The sequence below is a fragment of the Amphiura filiformis genome, chromosome 10 (assembly GCF_039555335.1).
Source record: "Amphiura filiformis chromosome 10, Afil_fr2py, whole genome shotgun sequence".
NCBI classification, from domain to species: Eukaryota; Metazoa; Echinodermata; class Ophiuroidea; order Amphilepidida; family Amphiuridae; genus Amphiura; species Amphiura filiformis.
The window spans coordinates 8834786-8861665 of record NC_092637.1 but is presented as its reverse complement, the minus strand read 5'-3'; the positions used below and the strand labels follow the sequence as shown (position 1 = coordinate 8861665).

Below are 26880 nucleotides of genomic sequence, written 5' to 3'. Positions count from 1 at the left end.
GAAATAACATAAAAGGTGAGTTTGTTAAGCTAATTAAGTTAATTATAAAATTGATCAATCCACTTGGTTAAAGACATCTTGTCTTTTTACAAAAACATTTACGACGCATCTTCAAGTTACACTCTGTCTATTCCATCTTCTGGATTCTGTCATTTTACGTTAACAATTCATCACGTTCACAACATTTCTGCATTTCATTGTCGACAAAGATCATGAAATTCCTATTATTTTTATCTATGATTTACATAAAGTTATCATTTTACTTCAGAATGGTTCTCCTCGAGAAGAAGGACACATGCACACATCACACCAACGGATGATCAATGCACCACAAAGTTATGAAAACTTCTGGCTGCAATGGTTATTCTAAATAAAGGATCATTAGGGTACTGTACCTAATGTCATTGCACTGCATCAATCTGTGGTTTTTGCACAGAACTAATTCTATATTTTCTACAAAGATGCCAATAAAGGTCTTCTTCCTGAAATGATAATATTTATATTTTCATTCCAGCACAAACATGCCCACATAAGTTCCTTGGACATTTTGGAATTTTAGAATTCAACTCAATTTGACTATGGAAACATGAAAATGTTTGTGATAATCTAGAAAACAAATATTTCAAATAAATAACAGAAATCATGAAATTGGGGTCATGAACTCCAGATGTTCAAAATTGTCTTTCTTCTTAATCTTACATCTTTTATCCTTGAGTCAGGCCTTTTATATATTTGAAATTGGTTAAATCCTGCCTAGGTACGGTATTTTTATTACTTTTCATGTTAATTCCTGAGCAGCAAGTAATGTGAGACTCACAGACCACATCACTTTGATTACACAACCATGACTCTGTGGATCAAAGTGCACGTACACAGGACTCGTCTACGTTGTCAATTTTGTCAAATTCATTTGAAAACTTTGTGGTGCATTGAACAAGTTGAAGAAAACAAGCACTAGCTCTGCAAACACAAAGCTTTTGTTTTCTAATGATATCCATGGTATCACTTTTGCCATGGAAACCCCCTGCCAACATGGCAGAGGATATTTTCATCAAGAAGTTATCCCAGAAACTTATTCCCAATTTGTTTTTAAATAGATTTTGATTTGATGATTTGATACTCAATTTTGATAACAAATTTGAGACAAAATTTTTTTTAACAATGCGGCTGCATCAAAGCCAAAAAGAACAACAAAACTTATGAAAACCAAGCAAAAAAAAACAACCTCTAAACTTTTCTGGGACTTCTTGACACCATTTCAATCAATTCCCCTCTCCCTCCCCCCTCCCCCCTGACTCCTGACATAAAAACATACCTTCTCCGCCCTCATTGACGCTTCTTCTTTAGCGTTCTTACGAACTTGTAGCATATACTCGTTGAATAGGCCCTCGCGTTCACGCATCTTATCAATAGATTTAAATCGTGAATCTTTGCCGTATTTCTGTGCGAATTCGCTGAAGGTGGTTCTGTAAAGCAAGGAGGGATGTTATATAAATATAATATAAGCACATCACAAAAAACAAAATCCAGAATTTTTTAAAAAATTTTATAATGGGGTTGGATTCAGTCCCTTTATTTAGAGACGCACACGTGTATGAATGAATAAGATAAAGAAGTATGTGAAGTTTGAATATCCTGTCTATTTTTTCAGGAGGACCCCTGATGAACAGGGTATAAACTAAGAAATAAGTTTAACCCTATGACTACTACCTGCCGATTGGCCAAAAAAGAGTTTTCATTATCAATTGGACCAATCAGCAACATTGTTAGAATAATTTCACCACAACAAAAAAAATGGGGTGAATTATTTGCAAAGCTCCATTCTGATTGGTGATTAAAATGAAGATATCATGTAATTGACCAATCAGGGGCAATGTTAGATCGGCAGGTAGTGCTCAGGGGGTTAATACACTTGAGTATTGCATTGCTATCGGCTCTTGTTGATATTTTCTATAACATGAAAAAATTGTAAAATTTCTATACCATGAATAAATAAACATATACTAACTTAGGACTGAGTTTAGCATCTTGCATGAGGGCCCTGAAGTTCTCTTTGTCCTGTTTCAGTTTGCCAGCTCTCTCTTTCCTCTCGTCCTCGGCACGAGACTTGACAAAGTTCTCAAACACCTGTTTCCGCTCCTTGGGGTTGAGTAGTAGGTATCGGTGATCAAAGACAATCTTGTGAAGTTCCTTCTCCCATGTTGAGAACGCTGAAACCTGCAGAGAAGTTTTAAATGACTTCAAATGATTTAACATGTTCAAAATACAACACAAACATGACGTTGTTGACAACAACTCGTCATGTGACACTCATCAAGATCAATAACATCAGTTTGAAAAAGGCTTAGCGACCGCAAGCTGAAAGCTCACGTAAGTGAACATTTTTGTTGTGAAAATAGTCATAAATTCATCAATACAAACATTGCATACTAACAAATCACGAGTGAGCATGGTGAGTTGGATACACTTCTGTGTTGCAAACACAAGGGCATTCATCACATAGTGTATGCACACAATCGTCACAGCTGTATTCATTTACTATTCATGTACTATTTTACTAAAAGTTCAATGAAAACTTGATATATCCTTTTGCTCTAATAAAATGTTTCGGTAAAAGTCAGGGAATAAGATTATCCTCCCCACTCTAACAGATTTTCACACCACATCACCATGCTTTTGTAAAACATCCTATAACTTATTCCTGAGGCATGCAAGTTCCCACTGACCATGTACACAAGGAAGATCTTTACAGCAGCAATATTACTGGAGCTCTTAGGTTTTAGATGGTATTTTTAAGTAACTGTGATGTTATTTTGGAGTAACTGTGGGTCGTACATTCATTACAAGTGTTCAAAAATTAAGAGCTCCAGAAATGAAATTTCAAATGAAAAATGACCAGCCATAATTATGCCATCCTATAAAGCTGATAAAAGGTCAAATTTCACACAAGCAGCACATGCAATGAATGCTGCATTCTGGGTATGCTGTGAAAATCTTATAAACACAGGGGGTGACGAGTACTTCAAAAGTGGAAATTTTTGTGCCATTAATTTTTTGTGTTTGCCAATTTTGAACCATTTCCCTTGTATTTAAATTCACGATTCTTACATTGGCCTACACACAAAAGGAATATATCTTCCCGTTGTTATTTTTGCAGTAGCTACTTGGAATGCGAAAAAGCCCGAAAATAAATATAGCATGAAAATTTCTACTTTATCAGTATTCTATACTTAAGCCAAATTAGGATACTCACCCCTCGCTCAAGTAACATGTCTTTAAACTGCTTCATTCTTATCTCCAGTGGGACAAGCGCCCTCTCTCGAGCAGCCTTGACTTCGGCAGCGATAGCAGCTTCCTTTTCTTCATCTATAACCGTTTTCTCCTTTTCTTTCTTCTTCTTCTTGGCCTTGGGCTGTTGTTGTTGGTCCTGCTGTTTCTCTTCCACAGTGGATTCTTCTGGTCTCTTCTTAGCTTCTGTTGAAATAAATCAATAGGTGGATTAACAATAAATTAATCATTCAGGGGTGTCGACTTCAGGCGACAAATTTTAAAAATTTTAAAAATTCAAAATTTTGAAAATTTACATTTTCATGACCATATTTGGAATCAGCATGGAAAATGCATTAAGTGTTGCCAAGTGTTGGTTCAGAGGATCAAGAGATAGCTCTCGGTATTTTGAGAAAATATTTCAAAACTTGGGACTTTTTATGTTAAAGGCTAGCGCGCAGAGCATTAAGCAACTGCTTTAGGCCAAGCAGCTCCTGATTTTGGTAGAAATCTGATCAACCAGTGGCTTCTTTTGTGTTGAAGTAGTCCCTGGTTCATGTTAAACAGCCCCCTTATTCATCATCAAATCTAACTGACAAAGTCCTATTTTAGAGCAGAAGTAGCTTTGATGCTTATGCTTGTCATCTAACAGGAGAGTGCATTTGAATAGTTAGAAGGGCATCAGCAACAAGGCATACAAAATCACAGAAGTGGCCTTGATGCTTATGCTTGCCGTCTAACAGGAGAGTGTTTTTGAATAGTTTGAAGGGAATAAGCAACAAGGCGAAATTGCATCCTTTCAACATTCTTTTAATACAGTCCAACCTCCATTACACATGCCTGTTTTATATGAATCTCTCTGTTAACTGGATGTGTGACCTTCATAGGAAGACATGTGTTTAATCTTTTGACACCTTAATTTAATGTTCATATTTCAGGACATCCATGCTCCATAAAACACTCAATACCATCTCTTATTGGTAACAGACTAACACCCCATATTAAGGGGGTACTACACCCATGCCCAATTTTGTGCTTATTTTTGCATTTCTCCTCTAAATTATAGCACATTGGGGACAAGTAAGATATGTATATTATAGGCGCAAGGACTACAACTACTGCACTGGAAAATTTATTGTTGTGGAGTTACAGTCAAAAATGAGGGAAAACCAATATTTGATCAATAAATCAATAACTACTAGCTTTGAGTTGCTGAATTTTCAGTACAGTAGTTGTAGTCCTTGCCTCTATAATATACAAATCTTACTTGTCACCAATGTACTATAATTTTTGAAAAAAATGCAAAAATAGGCACAAAATTGGCCAGGGGTGTAGTACCCCCTTAAGTCATCTTTTGCTGTCTCAAATTTAGCACTTTGGACATTAAATGCAAAAATGCACATAATTCACATCCAAATTTTTCACTTATGCCGCCAATGCTTGGTCCCATCATGGCCGGATAAAAGAGGTTTGAACAGTCAGTATGTGCCCTTGGTGACAAGCAAAACATGAGGTTGAGTTTCTCTATGGAGTCTTTACACACCTTTCTCTTCCTCCTTGTCATTGATAGGTGGCGGCTCCAGGATCATCCTATCCACATCAGCACGTCCAAATAACTCCTCTGGTCTTTCCCATAATGATTGTCTTGTGCTGGGATTGAAAAAGAACACCCTCTCATCACCTGTCCACACACAGCACCTATATCAAGACAGGAAACAAAAAACGGCATCAGTCCTGATGAAGTCAGAGACACATCTGATTTAAAGCTCCACTCTTCCCAGTAGAAGATGTTAGAAATATCATCCACAGGGGGTATGAATTTCAAATGGAAGCGAACATATTGGGCAGCTACATTCATACAGCTCATTCCATTTGTTTGAAATTCATACTCTCCTGCGGTAGATATTTCCAAACTCCTTTCCACCGGGGGAGGGTGGATTTTAAATGGAACAGCCCATTTGGTTGTTGAATTAGGTGAAGTGCTATAATGAAAGACAGAGATAAAAAAAAGACTAGTTCGCGTCCGAAATTCTGACAACTAGACAGAAAATGCCATACTCATGCAGGTCGGCAACCAATCATGGGCGCCTTTGCCCTGACATCAGATGCACTTTTATCTCAGTCTTTAACTATACATATCAATGTCAAAATCAAATACCGTATTTCCTCAAATAAGCGCCCCTAGGGGCATTGCATTATCCAAATGGGGAGCATTTATTAGAGGTCATTTTTAGAACAATAATTCCTGTTAAAATCATTAGGTAAGCGTAAAACTCACACTGAAATGACAAACTATGAACTAAAAACACTGACTTCTGGTTCACTTCACTATTATCGACCATGTGAACAACTTGGCAAGCTTAATTACTACACAAGATAGCGAGGAAATACGGTAGGTTGACCTATCCTAACTCTAAACTTGAGTAAAGACATAATCTTACCATGGGGTTCCAGGGACAGGTTTGGTTGCTATCGGCTTAGACTTGTCCACAGTCTCTTCCTTCTTAGTTTCAATTTCCTCCTTCTTCTCTTCAACCTGCACCAAAGACAGAGTGTAACAGATTAGATACAAAGAGATGAAATAAACAGCGTAGTCAGGGGGGGCAAGGTAGGAGCTGGAAATCAGCAAAGCCCAAGTGCCTCTGTGCTTGTGTTCTAGCCTTCTGTGCTGGGTTAGTCCTGAAGTTTGGCTTCTGGAAACCTGAATCCACATATTTTTTTGCAACAAAAAAGTACTGTTTTGATTTTTTATGCGTTTTCATGTAAGGTTTTAAATGATGCTTTTATTGTGTATTCTTAAACACTTGAGAACGCTCCTGCAATCTTATTGGTTCATACCCATGTGATATGACACGATACAACACGGGTCAGCACATGTGCATCAACGCAATACCCATACTTGCTATTTGAACCAATCAGAGGCACTAGCAACAACGGGACTGATCGATTTTAAGCCATAGGTAATTCCTTGTAAAATGTAGGATTTAATTTGATTACAATTTGTAATACTTATGATATTGAAGTGTTTAAGAATAAGAATAAAGGTATTGCTTTTAGCCGCTGTTGTGCATCTATTGTCTCATATAACACAGGCGACATCATTATTTTTGGTGTAAAACAACTCAGCTTTGCCTCATTCTTTTACTTAAAATAATAATGTCACCCGTGTTATATGAGACGATAGATGCACCCCAGTGGCTAAAAACAATACCTTTATTCTCTAATTATATGTATAGCCTTTGTGCCACCTGGGAACCAAGGGAGAACAGCACCAATGTGTTGATTCCTTAAACGAGTCAAATTACACTTAACATAGCATACCTTTGGCTCTTCTTTCTTTGGCTCTTTTTTGTCTTCCTCTCCTTCGTCGTCGATTTCCATCGCATCATCTTTGTCCTCGTTAGTCTTAGTCTCTTCCTCTTTTGTTTCTTTGACAGCTCTCTCGTCTTTATCTTTTGCTTCTGTCTTGCCGTTTTCCTTGGCTGCATTGAATGGTGCAAATATATACATTGTTAGTTCACAGCTATGACAAGGTTTAACTATACTATGTCCAAAGGCAAAGTCAGCATCATTTGTAAATGAGGTCCAGTCCCAAAAGTTTCGTAAGTGCAAGCAGCCAAGAAACAAAAACTCTATACCCACTTGCGACAGGGCGTTATAGTTTGATCAGCTCGTAATCGACGGGCCTTATAGCTTAGCAGAATTAATATTTATAAATTCCATCACGAATATCAGTATTACAAATTATTTATTCTGGTCCTATACTTCGTCTACTTTATTTAATACGGACAATAGACCAAACATTTCAACCATATCACTCTCTCAGCATAGTAGACTTCTCCGTAGTCCACTTGCCCATTTTGCATACTCTGGCTATTACATTTAAGCATAAAACTCTGATTTATATTGATTTGTGTGCAACTGATAGATTTTCACATCTGTATCTGATCTTTTCAGTCACCGCACTCTCTCTGTTTGTTAGCTTCCCAAGTGGACTACTGACTTTGCCTTGCGGTTAAGATTTTTAACACGGGACTCTATGGAGAGTTAGGCCAATTTCTGGCCTAACTAAAATTGGCCATGATGTAATGCATCTTTAAATGGATCTGCCTTGTGATTGGTCGCCCATATCTTGCTATGGTTTAAATCTTCCGGTCCCGCGCCATTACCATTAACTACACCGTACACAACTATCTGTGGTATTTGCGGCGCTTTTGTGTTGACACGAAAGTTAATCTCTCATCAAACATCTAGCGGCGTCTTGTACTATACCATGCTTAGTACTTGTGGTTAATGGACTGATAAACAAGTATGCTTGACAGTGTGTTTTTAGAGAGCAAAGTCCCGGGGCAAAGTTCTGCTTAAAATTCAAAGTTCATAGTCGGATTTTCGTGGTTTGCTATCAATAAACTGGAAGATAATTGTTCAGTATTAAAGTGAGCCATTATAATTATGCAAGATAATGTTGCATTCAATTACTTTTATTGTCACTAATCATCTGATATTCTTAATTCTTTATGACCATTTTACTATTGAATACTTTAATTTTAATAAACATCAGTATAATTTTGAGTTCAACGAAATGGGTTCATCATGACTAATAATAACATATTTTTAATAAAATTCGACTATGGCATAGTCTATCAGCGTAGTGATAAAAGCCTAACAATTCTCGCCGATTGCGAGCTGATCAAAGTATAGCTAGCCACCCATCTGTCCACCTGTCATTTTGGACAGGCAGTTTGCTCCTGGGACAGGCAAAATTAATGCTTGTGGCATAATGCTCAATTCTATAAATAATGATGGAATAAGTTCTGTGAACTCAAAACAAGACCAGGCAAATAAATCAAAGCTACCACAATGGAAAAGACCTGGGATCCATTTCACTAAACTTTTAACCCTTCGTAACTCAAGTAACTATTTTTAAAGTTACGAACACCGAATAATAGACGTAACTTTAAGGGTCCCTGTAGTAAATCATTATTACTTATGAAGAGTACCATTTGTAAGTAAGTTTAGTGAAATGGACTTACGACTCAGCGAAAGTTACGAACAATTTCGAGACTTACTAAGCTTCGTAAAGTTTAGTGAAATGGACCCCAGGCAAATAAATCAAAGCTACCACAATACCTATGGAAGAGACCTAGTGTTATTGTGTTACTCACCAGCATCATTCTGTTCGGACTCCACTAGTTCTTTTGGCTTCTCCCACGTGGATTGCATCGTCCTTGAGTTGTAATAATATGGTCTACCATCAGCGGTCTTAAATTCTGACCATTCGCTCTTAGGACCTGCACCTCCTGGCACACCCATAAATGGCAGCCTTGGGAAACCACCAGGGAATCCAGAGGGAGGGAATAGACCTGGTGGAATACCAGGAGGCATTCCAGGCATCATACCTGTGGAGTGGTAAAAATATGAAAAGTTAAGTACTAATTTCCTGGTGATCTTTATTTAGATTTTAACCCCCTGGACACTACTGGTCATCTAACAGCATTTCTGATTGGTTGATAACTTGAAATGCTCATTCCAATTGCCAATTATGACTAGGCTTTGAACTATTTATGGTCATACTTGCATTTGCAGATGATCTTATAAATACCCTCCTTGATTGGTTCAAAATTCGACACAATATTCATTTTGGCTAATCGGCAGATGTATTCTGATTTAAGTTGATGTGTCAGCAATTTCTTTGTCAATGACAACACTACCTCAAAGTATTATTTACCTGGACCTCCTGGAAAGGGCATTGGCGGCATTCCCGGTAGTCGTGGAAAGTTTGGTGGCATCATACCAAATGGCGGCATTCCCATCAACCCAGGGGGGCCACCCATGGGGGGTCTATTTCCCATGGGGGGTCTGTTAAACATTGGGTTATTAGATGTAGGTGGTGGTAGCATGTTACTGTTAGGCATCGATGGTTGTGATTGAGTAGGAGTATTCACACTTGTTGTAATGGCAGCAGAGGGAGTACTGGTAGTTGTTGGAATGGTTGTTGTAGCTGTTTCTATTGGTGTGGCTGAAAAGAACAGAATAGTGAATTTGAGATCAATTAATGCTCTGCATGCTAGTCATAGGCTTCAACATAAAAAGTCACAAGTTTTGAGATGTATTCTCAAAAAATCATAAGCTATCTTAAGAACCACTGAACCAATACTAGCCTTGTTTGTACTCATTTTAATGCATTTTTCATGCTGATTCCAAATATGATCATAAAAATGTTCATTTTTGAATTTTCGAAACTTGCCGTCTGCAGTCAATACCCGCATGGAGAGAGGTAATAGCCCATACAATAGGATCCACAACATGCTCATCTATCAGGGCACAGTTCTTTAACTCCTATACGTTTGTACATTCATTGAATGACCTTTAAAAATTTGGGTACAAAAACTCATACTCTGCAACTTAAGGTCAAATTTTGCTCTATGATTGTTTTATTGAGGTTATTGAACTATGCCATTGGGATGAGGCCATTGTGGTCCATAGTGATACACCAATCTATCTATTTGCACCCTCAACAAGTAAATAAGCTGATACAGGGTTTTTAACAAAATAATAATTACAGTGACCTACCAGTTGCAATGGTTTCACTTGATGTCGTAGTCACTGCAGCAGCGCTGTCACCCTGTGAAGCACCATCAGCAGCTGCCTGTGTCGTCGTTGATGTTGCCGATGCTGTAGATGCCCCAGTCGTGGTTGCTGTCGCTGTTGTCGTTGCCGTGGCAACACCTGCTGCAGCTGCGTAAGCTTGGAGGTCAGACTGTTTGACGACTTTGACATTCTCTGGTTTTGTCCATTTAGATTCTCTGGTTTTAGCATGGTAGAAGTATGTCTGTGATAAGATTATATAAAATAGAAACACCAATAACCTCAAGAATAGAAATACTAATTCAAAGTACTGATTTTGATTTGATGCATGAAATGATGAAATGGCTATTTTCTCTCACATACTGAAAACTTCCAGAAATGAATGTTGAATGTAGGTCCCCTCATAAAAAAAAATCTCAGGCTAGAGTGGGTGCATTTTAGTATTGAAAAAGTATCAACAAATTCACAGAAGCATGAAAAATTGGATGCTTCAAATGGCTAAAAAGTTCCACAGTTTTCAACATTGCGGACTCCAAGCAACAGAATGAGTGTGCACTACAGAGGAGTGCTTATTTGTTGAACACTTTTCAATGCAATATATGAATTTCCACTCTGACAACATAGTCCATGGAAATTTCTAGTGTTTATGATTACAAATTCAGTGCTTTAATGGTAATGGTTTGAGCTAAATTCATACTTGTTAGACCTACCTTTCCTTGCGGGGTTGTATTTTCCACCCAGAAGTCCTGATTTGGATCCGACACAATGGCTGCTACATCATTGGGTGGTGGTACTGCTGGGGTACTGGTTGGGGGCATCCCCATAGGCGGTGGCATCAACGGTGGAGGCATACCCATACCAGGTGGTGGTAGAAGAGGTGGTCTCTGTGATGAACAGATTGGAAGTGATCAAATTGGCACCAAGTTAATAGTACACAACTTTTTCCAATGATAAATTTATTAACCCCATGAGAACTACCTGGCGATTGGCCAAAAAGAAGTTTTCATTATCATTATCAATTGGCCCAATCAGCAACATTGTTAGAATAATTTCACCACACAAACAAATTGGGGTGAATTATTTGCAAAGCTCCATTCTGATTGGTGATTAAAGTGAAGATATCATGTAATTGACCAATCAGATGCAATGTTAGATTGGCAGGTAGTGCTCAGGGGGTTAACATGATGCAGAGCAGACAGTTACCGTATTCGTTCCAATAACCGCCCATGCCCCAATAAGCGCCCACCCAGCGACTTTGCAACAAACACAATATGAAATTATTAACCGCCCATCCAATGTTGTCAAAATTCTTCCAGTAAGCTTACCTGTCGAGTGAATTTACATGCATCAAAAGTATCCAAAATGTGCACCAAAATTAAATTATGACGCTATTTCATAGTGGGCAGACGTATAGATATTAAAAATACTTCACAATAACCACCTGCAAATGCCTTTAAAAGGCCAAGTTTGAGGATTTTCTAACTCAAAATCGTATTTTCTGGCGCCGGCCATCTTTGTTAGTGCGCCCTCAAAAACATTGTCAATATAATATTAATAATTATATAATACACACTTTGTGAGGGCGCACTAACTGTGAGTAACTAAATACTTTCAGACGGTGATTGATGACTAAAAACAATGTAAAAAAAGCGCCCACCCAAAATGATTTTGTTAAGCGCCCTGGGCGCTTATTGGAATGAATACGGTAGATCATGTAACAATGGAAGCCAATCAATGTCTAAACTTCTTGTACTTTTACTAAAATTCATGTACAGAGTCAAAAGGTAATATCTACATACATCTAGTTATTTATATCAGTATCGTGTTTAGGTTTGATGAGACTTACCCCTTGCATATTAGGAGGCATGTTGAATGGTGGCGGTAGTAGCCCTCCCAGCGGTGGACCTTGTGGCATGTTGGGATCATAGGGTGGCATACCACGCGGCATCCTGTGAGGGGGTGGTGGGCCTCTCATGGGTGGACCACCCCTGAATGGAGGGAATGGACCACGCCCCATTGGGGGCATACCCCCTGGTGGACCACGGAATCTGTGATGAGGTGGTGGTGGCCCTCGGTAGCCAAGTCCTTGGAATCTGCAATATTCGATAAGAAAATTCAATCAACTGTTAGTTAAGGGGGTACTACACCCCTGTGGTAAATTTGTAACTAATTTTGCATTTTTCTCAAAAACTAATACTACACTGGTAACAAAAGTTATGTATATTATTGGGGCAAGGAATCCAATTACTACACTGAAATTTCAGTGAATCAAGACAAGCGGTTCAGTAAATATGATAGGAAATGAGGTCATCCTAGTGGTACCTCATTTTCTATCACAAGTGTCGAACCACTTGTCTTGGGTCACTGAAATTCCAGTGTAGTAATCGGATTCCTTGCCCCTATAATATACATAACTTTTGTTACCAGGGTGTTATTAGTTTTTGAGAAAAATGCAAAAATAGTCACAAATTTATTGAGGGGTGTAGTACCCCCTTAAAGCTCAACTTGGGCTATTATTATTTAGCAAATGTGCATCAGGGTTTTCTTTAAGCATTTTGCTGAAGGGGTATTTTCAAATTTTTTTAACCCTTTCAATTGTGAATTTTTCCTCTGAAGGAGTCAAAAACATTGCCCAAGGGGTATTTTTATAATATTATTTTTGAAGACATTTTTAACAATATACATGTTTTTGGAGCCATATAGGAATCTCCCCCAATATTTTGCCAGGGGATGATCCATACAATCATCCCCCAATGTTGATGCCTGTATATGGGTTTCTGACCAAATTAACCTCATATTTGGCCATTTTAGCCCCAAAAGTGCACATTTTTGCAAAATGGCAAAACATTTTGTACCATAAACTTATTCTTTCTCCAAAAGGTGCTGGATTCACTATACTTCAAGACATTTTTTTTCACCCCCTCCCCGAGTCAAAAAGAAATCTACTCCACTGTTTGGAGCAGTGGCGGATCTAGAGCAGTCAGAAGGGGGTGGGGGCAATTTTAGAAGAAAATAATAATATTTAAAAATGCCCCCTGAGAAGTAAGAAACCTTTGCAAAATGAAGACCTAATTGAAGCAATTTGGTGGATCATTTTGGCACTAATGTGTAAAATTTTAGTTTAACAAAGCCGAACATTTGTGAAATGAGCAGTCCATGGAGTCTTTCGTGGACGGCAAGTTTTCCCTATTATGGTAGGCCTATAAATTGTGTTAAACATAAATTGGCAAATGTCGAAAGTAGAAGTGAAAGTGGCCATGCATTTGTTTGTCAATTACGCAGGGTGGTGTTCCCCCCTTAGAACTTGGAAAATTTTGCAAAATGAAGATCTAATTGAAGCGATTTGGTGGACCATTTTGGCTCTATTACTGTGTAAAATTTAAGTTTGAACAGTTGAAAAGCCGAAAATTGTGAAATGACGGTCCAATAAAGCCTTTAGGTCCCAAAACCCGAGAATAAATGCACAATATCAGGTGTTTCTAGATTCAAATCTTGCAATATCTGAACGCGTACGTTTTCAAGATTTTGTATGCATTGGACTTTGGGACTATGGATTTGAAGGAGTCAGAAAAGTGCCTAAATGCATAAATACGCATGTTTTGTGCGTTAAAGTAAACCCTGATGTGCATACATGTACAGGGCTGGAAAAAATTAAAATATCCCTGGAAGATGATCAAAATTGCCCTTCAAAAAGACAAATTTCCCTCCAAATTCAAATGTACCGTACTTCTTTGTTTAAGGACCTTAATTTCCCTCTAAACCTCCAAATTTCCTGGGAAGGAGCTTCCCACTTTCCACATTTTTTCCAGGTCTGTACATGTATATTGTTTAATCCAAATGATCTTTGCAATTTGGGTTGGGTAAAGGTAGGCCTGCTAATACGCGATTTTGGAGGCCAAAAAACGCACCCCGATTTTCCAAAAAACGCAAAAATCCATGATTTCCCGCTAAAAACGCAAAATCTAAAAAAAAAAAAAAAAAATTGGAGAGTCCCTGGACCTAACATCAAATGCTACCATCATTAAAAAAAATTTGGAAAAAAAAAAAAAAATTGCGTTAAAAAAAAAAAAAATTGCGTTAAAAACAAAATTTTTGCGGATTTATAGAGTCCCTTGACCTAGAGTGAAGTACTGCAATCATTTGTGGTTGATTTTTAAAAAATTGGAAAAAAGTTACCAAAACATTACAAGTTTGTATCCAAATGGGACCGATTTGTAACTAGTGTTCACTGCATAGCCATAGTCTATTGAAGATATAAAAATGCATTGGCTTTGTACACAAGTCTATATTTTTTTTTTTTTGTAATTTTTTTTTTTAATGATGGTAACACTTGATGTTAGGTCCAGGGACTCTCCAACTCCGCGAAAAAAAAATTAAAAATCGCAAAAAAAAAAAAACAAAATTGCGGGCGCAAACAATGCAATTGCGTATTCTTAGCAGCCCTAGGTAAAGGTTACTGGGTAATATTACGACAAGGTTAAAATAGCATTCACATTAAGGGGGTACTACACCCCTGCCCAATTTTGTGCCTATTTTTGCATTTTTCTCAAAAATTATAGCGCATTGGGAACAAGTAAGCTATGTATATTATAGGGCAAGGACTACAACTACTGCACTGGAAATTTTATTTCAGCACAGACAACAGTTGTGGAGTTACAGTCAAAAATGAGGAAAACCACTATTTGATCAATAAATCAATAACTACTTGCTTTGAGTTGTAGAATTTTCAGTACAGTACTTGTAGTCCTTGCCCCTATAATATACAATATCTTACTTGTCACCAATGTGCTATAATTTTTGAGAAAAATGCAAAAATAGGCAAAAAATTGGCCAGGGGTGTAGTACCCCCTTAAACAAAGTATCATTGATCTCTTCTTCTTGGCTAAAAAAATACATACAATTCAGCGGCGTACCGTGGCCGCTCCTACCCTGGGGGGCTGAAGAAAATTAAATTTTGCCGCCCCTTCCTCAACAGCCCAAAAAGGTTGACCCAATTTTTTTTTCGGTGGTTTGAAAAAGTGAAGAGCAAAAAAAAAGAAAGAAAAAAAGAAAGAAAAAGGATAAGCAACACATTTTGATGTATAGTACAATTTTTTCAATTTTTTTTTATACTTTTCAAATTTTTTCCGCCTTTTTTTCTTTATTAATTCTTTTTGCCGCCCTTCTTCTTCTGTCGCCCTTCGTTTTGGCCGCCTGCTTTTACCCCAGGGCTCGCTACCAAAATACGTGCATGCAAATTTGACTCAGAATTTCATGATTTTATCATTTTACAGCAAAAAATATAAAAGGAAATAGGAAATGAATTTGCCGTTTCATCTGACAAGTTCTTGGTTATCATTGATTTATAAACACAGACTACACAGTGCAAACACTTTCTTTTTAACTAGTGATAGGGCTTTGAAGAAATAAGAAAAATATTAGGGGACTCCCGTGCCCAATTTTACGATGTGTTGACAAACACTTTGCATAAAATAACATAATAACAAAAATATTAAATAATTATTTTTGTTACTTGGCTCTAATAGTAATACTAAGTACTAGTATAGCTAAAATAATGTTTCTCGATCATGAGAGCTCATTTGGCATGCAAGTGACGCAATGACACATTTTGCGCCGAGCGTACAACGGCAATGCTACCACACAGTGCACACACGCTTCGAAAGGTCTCCGTACCGTGACATTTCTTGTGCGTGCACAATTGAATGCGCTATCGTGTCATTCCACTAAAATTGCAACATTGCGTAGTGCACGCAGTACATTCATACTTAGTCTTATGATCGAGAAACTATTATTTTAGCTATAGATAGAATCATAGAAAAATTATTTAATTTGTGTACATCATGGAATATACTTTTTGTGTGGCTGTGCATTAGTAAGCTGTTGTACACAGATAACCTTGCTAATGGATGTGTCGAGTAGCGTTGCCGTTGGTGTTGTACACCTCGACGTGCATTCGCATTAGTCACGGAATAACAAGCGTAGTAGATGAATGTTTCACGATGTGACGCATTGGACGAAGTACACAAATTAAATACTTTTTCTAGGTTACTTAGGCCAAATAAAAAAATAAACATGTTTCACGTCCCCTCCAGTCCCGCTTCCTTTTTGAGGTTTCTTCAATTTTATTTTAGGCTAGTGATGGCATGATGGAGGTGTGAGTACCTCGGGCTACTGTCTGAGATTTTGATGCGACTAAATGTACTAGCCCCGCAGCTCGCTGCCGCGGGGGTGGGGGGGGGGGTGCAGTGTTTACCCACTACGTTCGGGTAGGTGAGGCCCGATGTGAGCTGTGTGAGTGAGGGTGCCAGGTCCAGCATGTTCAGCATGCATGTCCAGTGTCCAGGCGTGCGTGTGTGTGTGCGACGACTGAATGAATCAAACTCCCTATAAAACAATTTTTCAAAATAATAATATTTACCTGCCACGACCACCACGATCGGGGACATAATCTGGTTTTGAGTCATCATTAGCAGAACCTAACTGAGCTTCGTTTTGCTCTGCAGATGAGTCATTTTCAGTCCCATTTTCGAGTTCCTTTCCAGCGTCGTCGGCCATTTTGGATTTAATGACTCTTATTTTTATTTACAACAATTTATTTCGCACTTTTTGGACACTAGTTTCAATTATTAGCCATTTAAATAATATTTAAAATGATTTAAATAATTATTGAATAACAAAATTAGCATTATTTTTTCCAAAATAAAAGCTTCTATCAATCCTAAAATCACTTATGAGAACGAGCCAGTCACTGTAGGTCCGTTTCATTTTCATTGAAGGAATAATCAAAAATTTTAATTTGCCTTTGTAATTCTGTGTATGTCTAAACGTCCTTATAAATGTTAGACAATGTTAGAAAAATAATAAAGATAATTGAAGCTACGAGACCAGTCAGTGTTGAATTTTATAGACTTAAAAAATCAGAATGATTACTGCTTACATGTTCTAAATAATTTAAGTATTCAAAGCTTCACCCACTAAAAAATGTTATAACCCAATTAGCGGGCGATTATATTCTCTCTGCAAAGTAAATCATGAATATTTGATGAGGTGATGTCATACTTCCTCGTTCAAGACAGAGTGTGGGAGGCACTCAATTTAAATTTTGACAGGAGAACTATACTAATAGTAGCAATAGTAGCAGCTATTAGCATGATTAGAACTGATTTTCGGACAAAGGGCTTAAGGGATCTGGAATGAGCGTTTTGAGCGTTTCGACAGTATTTTTTGTGGGACATGAGAGCACATCAGACATATCGAATTGCATTCTGAAAACGAAGAGTGCCTTTCTGATATCAAATAATTTTCATTTTTTGAAATTCACAATAGGCCTATAATACAAATTTTATGACAAATTATTCAAATTTGATATTTTTCACTTTTTTGATATATAACAGTCCTCGAAGTAAATTTGATAAATCTAATGATATATTCTTAAAGTGTAGGCTATGTAGCTGGGAGGAAAAGCCGACCATCAATTGAAAATTTTGGCTTTCATATTGAAGATATGGCCTTTTTTTCCCAAAAAGACCTAATTTATTTTGGTGTTTTGGGAAAAAATCCATATCTTCAATACGAAAGGTCAAAATTTTCAATTGATCGTCGGCATTTCATCCCACCTATATACACCTTAAGTATAAATCATCAGATTTATAAAGTTTACTTCGAGTACTGTTAAATATCAAAAATGTCAATTTTTAATCATTTGCCATAAAATGTGTATTACATTGCGAATTTCAAAAAATCAAAATTATTTGATATCAGAAGGACATTCTTCGTATTCAGAATGCAATTCGATATGTCTGATGTGCTCTTCTTTTTAAACTTCTGCTTTATGTTTTCAAGTGCTCTCAGGGCCGTGCCCCTAATTATCTTTGTGAGCTTCTTTCAGCCTATGCTCCCGGAAGAGAATTGAGATCTTCTTCCGATAAGACTCTGCTTAGTCAGCCTAGGGCACATAGAGGATCTGGTTTAAATACCTTCTCTGTCTCTGGCCCGAGGGAATGGAACAAACTCCCTAAAGCCATCAAGAGTCTCCATCAATTCCAGTTTTAGAAACTGAAAACTCACCTTTTCAGTTAGCTTCTTTCTTGTTCCGCTGTGTTTTTTAGCTTTTTTTCCCCCATCCTTTCTCTCCTTGTTCAGCGCTTTGATAAATTTTAAAGGCGCTTTATAAATACCTTTATGTATGTATGTATGCATGTAATGTCCCACAATAAATACTGTCCAACGTTCATACCCCATCCCTTAATGAACTGAAATGTCAACGTTTTTGGAGGGGTTCTTGTAACTAAACTGGGTCAAATTAGACTGTGGAGCTGGAAAAAAAAAATCAAAATTTGAGCTATACTAAAAAAGAGCCTATTAAGAGTTGTAGGCTGAAGAATTCTAGAACTGGAGCATTACTCAACATTGCAGTGCACAATGCTGCACTGATTTCTGATGAAAATATATCGCAAATTCGCAATCTATGTTTAAATTGTGTTTAAATAAAATTGAGGACAAATTCTTGTAGAAAAGAAAAAAAAAATTAGGCAAGAAACTTGGGAAACTTGGTTTTGGTAATAGTAACTCCTCCCGGTAACTCCTCAGATATGTAAGTTAACAAAAGATTCATAAAGGCCTATTCAGTGATTTGCTCATCATAAAATATTAATAAATCAAAATTCAGATTGTGATAGACCTTTATCATTGTCATAGATGATAGATATGCTAACATGCTATTGCGGCGAAAGCTGTGTATTTAAGACAAAATAAAGCTTTTACATGAATCTATAATTTATATACCGACAGTAAGTTGGAATGGGGTTTCAACTTCATCAATACTGCTATTTTCTTTGTTGTTTTTTTTGGCCAAATTTTTCATTTCAAAAATACCAAATGACAATTTGATCCCTCACTTTTAAGCAATTTATAAACAATTTAACTTTTTTTTTCACACTTGCGATCACTGAATGAGTCTTAACTTATAAAGTCCAGGGTGTAAAGTACCAGACTTGAAGCTATACTTGAAAAATTGAGCCCTGTTTATCAGGGACAGTCTGTCTAGGCCTATGTAGTTCAAATTAATGACTTGTACACTCGCCCTGCAAGCGAGAGGTCTGGGGTTCAAGTCCCCGCACGGTAAGTCTGGAGTTTTTACTCTGGTTTATTTGGTTTATGCATGTTATATTTCCGCTTGCTTGTACTATGAATTTCATGTTTAATTGTGCTAGTGTGTGCATACTGCATGCTCTGTAACCGACAGATTTTGACAAAACATTTTTAAAATACGTAACCTTAAAGTTGATGACGTCAATAATTAATATTCATAATATCTCTGTAAAGTCAAGGATATAAAACCACGTGATTATTGCATTATTATTATTGGGCAAGTGCTGATGTCACCTTCACAGCAAACACCCACCAGCACTGGACCAGTAAAAGGGCCCATTTGCACTGGCCCAGTACTGGACCAGGGTTGGGCCACATAAAGTGAGCGCCAGCACTGGACCAAACCAAGTCGGTCACAACTGGTCCAATATAGTGTGTCACTTATGGACCACATAATGTCGCCAGAGCTGGCCCAACGCTGGCCGGGCTTCCGTGTGGCCCAGCATTGGCGCTCACTTTATCTGGCCCACATGTGGTGGGTGACGTGCTCACACTATAGCGAAACAATCAATTAAATTCAGTTTTCCGACTAGGCTTGGCTATGCCCGGGGGCTAGGGCTATTTGAATTGATATTTTTAGTGGAAGTGCAACTTTTGCGGGAACTTTGATTTTATTTTCAAATCTTGGTGTATGGCTACAAATTTGGTACCAAATGAAAGCTAACAGATTAAATTTTATTGTTTATTATTGAAAAGTAAATATAAATATTGTATGAAGGAATATTTTTACAGTGATTTTACAATTTTTAGCTCATTTTTGACAATTTAATAGGAATATTTAGGCATGTTTAAATTTCAACTTATAGCCTACTTCTATCCTATCGGTAGGGAAAAAAATCTAAATAATATTTCATGTCCCTTTGATTTCTAGACCATCCTCTAGCGCCTACTGATTTACGGGTCGGGTCCAGATTTGACCCTCCTCATTTTGTAACTGAGATTCGTGTATAATTAATTTTGTGAGGTAGGCCTATACAACTTTTAAAGCATTTTATATAATAGGGGGCCTATTTATTCTGTTTTTATTCATATAGGGGCCTAATTTACCTATCATTTCTTTGGGCCCCGGGTTTGGGCCTAACCAGCTGGCTAGGTCTATGCCATGTCGGGCCTCCATATGAATATATTAAATAGTAGGCCAAGGCCAAATAGTAAATACTACGTCTATCAAGTAGGTCTTTAAATTAAATAGGCCTAGGCCTATGCATGATACATTTCAACATGTATCAGTAATATACCTAATAGGGCCTATTTTTCTCTCCCTAGGCCTAAGAGCTTCAAACTGATAATAAGCCTATAACTTTCCATAGGCCGTGTAAAATTAATGTTTTGTTTCTCGCCCAGAGGATTTTCATGAATAGTTTTCGGTCTTTTTAGAGCAAATGAGGAGGCCCTTTTTTCATTTTAATGTGAGATTCTGAGGCCGGATAAATACCCTAGATTACCACAAAAATTCTTGGAAGTGATATTTGTTCTCTAATAGGCCTAAACTTATTTAGGCATATTTGTAAGCCTATAATGTTTTTCGTAAAGTAGGCCTGGGAAAGTAGGCTATTCCTAAGTTTTAAAAAAGTTAAAAAATCTACTTAAAAAAATCTGACAAATCCCGTTAATTTAGGAGGGAGAGGACGAGAACCAAAATATTTAATATTTATTCAAAATTTCAGAATAGGGTGTTCCTAGGCTAGAGTGTGTTATAGCTTGAGCTATTCTTATAGGGCGTAACTCCAAAATTAGACCTCTAGTCTCAATAAAACTTCTGCATGGATTATTTGAAAGTGTAGGCCTACAATCCAAAATCCCGGGGACTCATTTATACAAGCATAAAACGCCAACACTTAGGGTCCCTAGCTTAAAACCACACATTTAAACTTTAAATGTATGAATGTCCCTTTCTTTTCATGGGGGCTGCGCAATTTATGTGCCTGGTTTTATGGGACGCCTAATTTTTAAATACAACGCTCTAAAATGATAAATGTAAATTAGGTTCCCAAAATGTTGCCACACGTTGAGGGGGGGGGGGCAAGGACAAGAGTAAAGCAATTTGCAATTTTTGGCACGAAGTTTAGATAAATTTTACCCCCACCCGGACTCGTATTTATTGCACAAAGGTTGGTCTTTAAAGTTATTTGTGGTTTCACCGCCTTTGCACTCGAATCCCGAGTCGAATATGAAAGTGACATACCTGTACCAAAGTAAGATACCAGACTAGGGATCTACCGGAGGCAGTGGCGTAGATTTCTTTTTGACATTGGAGTTGGAAAAAATTCAGTAGGGAAGGTGGGGCATAACGGACCCCCGGGGCAAAACGGAACCACCTGGAAAAATAGGCCTTGGCAATACTGCCGTCTATGCAAATTATATTGAGGAACACAAGTATGGCTACGAGGCTTTACAACAAAAATTTTATCTGAAACAATCCATCCACTGACATTCGAGCAAGATCGAGTCAACAAATTACTACCCGTCTGGTGTAAGATATGTAGGCCTATAGATGTTTAATGCGCTGAAATTTTACTTCATTAATATCGGATTCCCAAATAATTATGTATATTGTAAACACGAAGGTAGGCCTACTAGTCATGAGCTATATGCTACGATGTATTATGCATGCAACATATTTCTAAAAAATCGGGTATGGGGCAAAACGGAACCCTAGGTGTGGGGCATAACGGAACAGGGTTCCGTTTTGCCCTGGGCGTTTTGTCCCACTGATGGGTTCCGTTTTGCCCCAATTGGACATAACTTGTCTTCATTTAAGGAAATGTAGGCGTTATCTAGGGGCCTACTTGAACATCGCTGAAACATAGACACATAACTAGACCTACAGATAAAATTAATGATTAAAAGTTAACCACTTACTCCACAGAGATGGTAGGCCTACTGAATATTTCTTTCTAATCAAATATTGGTCATACATATTATAGGCCTACTGGCCTATAAAAGTTAACCACTCACTCCACAGAGATGGTAGGCCCACATAATATTGTAACTGAATATAGGCCTACATATAACTAGGCCTAGGGCCTACCGATAGTGGTACAACTGATATAAGTTTGCACCCAGGGTACCGTTTTGCCCCATAGGGGGATTCCGTTTTTCCCCGATAGTGGGGCAAAACGGATTTTTTGTTGTTGAAAATATTTCTTCATTTTTATAAAAAATTGTAAGATTCAAGTTATATTGGTTAAAGGGGCATTTCGTGATCCACAGCCTCATCCCCCCACTTTTCTCAAAAAAAGTTGAGATTTTTATATCACTGGATACCTCTGGCTACATAATGTGTACTCTCTAAATGTAAAAGAGTGAAAAACCACTCTGAATTTCAGAGTGAATTTAAGTTAGCTCTTAAAGAGTGGGTTTTAGCTCTAAAAGAGTGAAAACAGTACACATAATTTCACTCGCGATTTCGAGTGAGCCTCACTCGCTCAAAAGTGGCGCAAAATCTCACTCTTTCTTGGAGTGAACTGTCAGCCAATCAGAAGCGCCGAAAATCGGCTGATGTTTGTTGAACTTGTGTAACAAAATGGCGAACAGTGTGTGAATGAATGGCGAAAAGAAAGCGGATATGATGAAGAAATAGACAGCATACTCAATAGTGATTACATTTATGTGTAGGTCATAACTCGTAGCAAGTATACACTTGGTCTGGAGACAACGGCGGCAGTAAGCTTAAGTCATATTTGAGCAGTTTGTAACCGGCCCAGTGCCGGTTTACATGTAGGCCTACGCATATGTAAGCTTATGTATAGGTTACGCCGCATCACGCTTCTCCAGACTGTGACCGTAAACATGGTATTTGCCAAGTAACACCTAAGTGTACTCACCATGGAACAGTTTGACTATTAGCTTCACTAAATCCATAGTTTTTCATCATTCATCCCACACTGAAGTTCGACACATTGTGTATGTGCTTAAGCTTTAGATCAGTTCAATATTCCTAGACCGTGCCCTACCCTAACCTGGGGCCTAGCCTCACAACAATTTAAAGCACATAGTAGCTGTTATGAACTGCTGTGATATTCTTGTATATAAAATAGGCCTAAATGAATAAATAAATAAATAAATGCTCTTTTCTGATTCACTCTTTTCCGGAGTGAATTTTTCACTCTTTCTTGAGAGTGAGCTTCACTCTAAAAGAGTTGTCACTCAGATGGCTCTTTGAAAGAGTGAGATTTCACTCTTTTTGAGTGATTTTTCACTCTTTCACATTTAGAGAGTATGTACAAAATATTTCTTGCAGATTAATTCGTTTAGCAAAGATATCGTGAAATTTGAATTTCGTTCTGGTGCACCAGAACAAAATTACAACGCATTGTCTATGGAGCAGTGTAATACACATAATCATACATAACTCGCGAACGCAAAATCGGAATCAACTGAAATTTTGGGAATAGGTTTTTTCGTGGATATCTAACGAAAATGACATAAATAGAGGATGCTAGGATCACGAAATACTCCTTTAATGGTATATTAAAGGTAAATACAAACTTCAACTGAATATATAATTTTTACAGTCATATTACTTATGGTGACGTCACAGAGCATCCTCAAAGTTAAGTGTTCCGTTATGCCCCACCTTCCCCTATATAGTCAATGCAGCACCTTTTGGCGACAGAATAAGCTTATTGTACAAAATTTGCTATTTTGAAGCTAAACTGATGAAATATGGTGTAAAAGTGAAATAAATGCGCGCGAAAATTTGCACTTTTGGGGCTAAAATGGGCAAACATGAGGTTAATTTGGTCAGAAACCCATTATCAGGCGTCAACATTGGGGGGATGATTGTATCTTCTTCTTCCTTATAAGTGCCTCCCTCATATGTATGAGTATTGTCGCACTGCGTACAGACAAGCTGTACTTATTTTTTACTCTGGAACCCAGAGTAGATGAGTGTATTTTGAAGTACAGTTAACATGATATGACCGGGATGATCCCCTGCTCTTTTCGAATAGCCTGTGACGTTCTTTAACGTGCACACTACATTAATGTGAGAAAATATGCATGTACACGGGACCGACAGCTTAAAGTGCCCTCCGAAGCACTAAGCAAGTAGAGTGAAGTGTCTTGCTCAAGGACACAAAGAGCCGGACCTGGGATTCGAACCCTTGACCCTTGGGTTCACAGTCCTATGCCTTAACCGCTAGGCCACGCTCTCCTCTACCTGGACCATCCCCCTGACAAAATATTGGGGGGGGGGGGATAAATCCCCCCCATCCCTCCCGGGATCTACGCCTATGACGACCGGAGGCGATTATTTGTCCAAAAAGGGGGTCATTCCGTGGTGGCTCCAAGAAAATGTAATGGGCCATTACGTATGGAAAGGATTAGAATTGCATGAATTGTGTGTCATTGAATAACTTTCTGGGCAAAACTGCAAAAATGTGCTACAAAATGTAAAAATTGTACAATTTGCGCATTTTTGTTTGTTTGTTTGAGTGTAAATTTCTTTAAAAAAAAAAGGGGTCATTAGGTGTAAGCTGATGATAAAAGGGTGTCATTGCGGTAATTTTAGCCTTCAATTAATAAATAAATTATAATAATAATAAAAATAATAATAAACGCTCGACAACCCCTACTAGAATAGGGTTTTTTGGTCTCCTAATGTATATCGTATTAAACTCCCTGAAGATTACAGATGACAGAGAAATAATGGAGACTCACTCAATGAAGTGCAGATATTTCAAATTTAATTGAAAATTTAAAATCAAACAAACTTATATTCCCCCTGCATGTCCTTTCTCAAGTCAAAATCAATTCAAGTTATTTTGAAAATGACAAGTCCCCTCACAAGTTGACTCTTTACAACACAATATCTAGGGACCGTTTTTTATTTTTTTGAATTTTGACCAACTTTGAGAAATTTGCACCAAAAATGGTCAAAAATGCAAAATTTTCAAACAAATCATAAAAAAGCCTGATTTTCGCCCAAATTTCAAATATATTTGGTGAAGTTGGTCAAAATTCAAAAAAATGAAGGTCCCTAGATATTTTTATCTAGTTTTTAAAAATTAATAAAAAACCCCGTTTTTTTGGATTCTCTCCAAAAATGAGCATTTTGGCCCAAATTGGACCTCACAGATGAATTCATCAAATCATTTCCATTCTAAAAATGTATACTTTTATATTCTTTAGACTAATAATTGAGCAGTTATGAGGCCCGAAAGTTTTCATAATTCCAGGGTTTTTTAAATAAAAATATCTAGGAGCCATTTTTTTTATTTTTTTGAATTTCGACCAACTTTGAGAAATTTGCACCAAAAATGGTCAAAAAAATCATGAAAAAGCCTGATTTTCACCTAAATTTCAAATATTTTTGGTGAAGTTGGTCAAAATTCAAAAAAATGAAAAAAAAGGCTCCTAGAGATTTTTATCTAGTTTATAAAAATTAATAAATACATTTTTTTTTACGTTTAAGGGAAGGGGTATGAACGTTTGGACAGTATTTATTGTGGGACATTAGAGCACATCGGACATATCGAATGGTATTCTGAATACGAAGAATGTGCTTCTGTTATCAAATTATTTTGATTTTTTGAAATTTGCAATGTAATACACATTTTATGGCAAATAATTAAAAATTGATATTTTTGACATTTAACAGTACTTAAAGTGTATGTAGGTAGGATGAAAGGCCGACGATCAATTGAAAATTTTGACCTTTCGTATTGAAGATATGGATTTTTTTTCCAAAACACCAGAAAAAGCTTTTTCTCCCAGCTACATACACTTTAAGAATATATCATTAGATTTATAAAATTTACTTCGAGGACTGTTATTATATCAAAATGTGAAAAATATCAAATTTTAATAATTTGTCATAAATGTGTATTATATCGTGAATTTCAAAAATGAAAATTATTTGATATCAGAAAGACATTCTTCGATTCAGAATGCAATTCGATATGTCTGATGTGCTCTCATGTCCCACAAAAAATACTGTCAAACGCTTCAAAACGTTCATTCCAGATCCCTTAACGAAAACCCGTTATTTTGGGGATTTGGGGCCAAAAATGGCATTTTGGCCCAAATTTTACCTCACAGATGAATTGATCAAGTCTTTGCCATTCTAAATATGTATATTTTTATATACATTACACCAAGAATTTAGCAGTTATGAGGTCCGAAAGTTTCAATAATTCCAGGATTCAGACCAACCTTAAAAACGTTTTTAAAACGTTTTGTGTTTGCTAGGATATTAATACTTTGTCTAACCAGACTTACGGGCCTAGTAATTAAGGTGGCCCCCACAATAAAGGTTGGTTAATATAAAAATATATTGACCTTGATAAATCTGCTAATAAAACGTTAATCAAAATATGGGAATAAGGTTGCAAATATTTATACATATGAAGAGCTTAGTTCAAAAGCCCTTACATCCACCTCTGGCTGAAATTGAGTTATGAACTTATGACATTATAGTGTGGGTAAAAATACACATTTTGGTGGTTGTTTGACCTTCATACTGCCTTCTCTTCTCTTCCAGAGATATCATATATTTCCTGTTTGGAAAATCTGAGGGAATTTCGTGATATCTTGGCATTAATAATAATATAAAATAGTTTTGTTTTAATTTTTGATGTATATATAACAATAGTAGCCTTCAATGTTCTTTAACTATTAAAACCAAAAGGAACTGTTTTGGGGTCACTGTTTGAAGAAAAAAAAATCATTATAATTAACAAAAGTTGTAGTTTATAAATACTAAAATAAAAGGAAAAGGCATTTTGCTGAATTTAATTTAAAAAAATTCATAATCAAAAAAGTAAATGAGATTAAATTTTCTTTTTGATTTTGCAAACGTTTTATAGTCAAGGGCTCAAATTTGATTGCAAAGTTGATCAATGATTGTGTTTCAGCTGTACAGTGGATTAA

The 26880-nt window shown here is 37.0% G+C and overlaps 1 protein-coding gene across 1 annotated transcript in view; it reads right to left on the bottom strand.

Moving 5' to 3' along the window:
• LOC140162466 (transcription elongation regulator 1-like) overlaps nt 1–16429 on the bottom strand; it is a 28432-nt gene extending 12003 nt beyond the window's left edge. The window contains exons 1-12 of the mRNA XM_072185705.1: nt 16274–16429; nt 11702–11948; nt 10566–10739; nt 9841–10099; nt 8996–9286; nt 8433–8666; nt 6589–6749; nt 5709–5803; nt 4811–4965; nt 3254–3474; nt 2009–2217; nt 1316–1466 (exon numbers count right to left, since the gene is read on the bottom strand). Coding sequence (XP_072041806.1) covers nt 1316–1466; nt 2009–2217; nt 3254–3474; nt 4811–4965; nt 5709–5803; nt 6589–6749; nt 8433–8666; nt 8996–9286; nt 9841–10099; nt 10566–10739; nt 11702–11948; nt 16274–16410 — 2334 coding nt within the window. The 5' untranslated portion in view covers nt 16411–16429. The remainder of the gene's footprint in view (nt 1–1315; nt 1467–2008; nt 2218–3253; nt 3475–4810; nt 4966–5708; nt 5804–6588; nt 6750–8432; nt 8667–8995; nt 9287–9840; nt 10100–10565; nt 10740–11701; nt 11949–16273) is intronic.
• Nucleotides 16430–26880: the final 10451 nt, after the last annotated feature.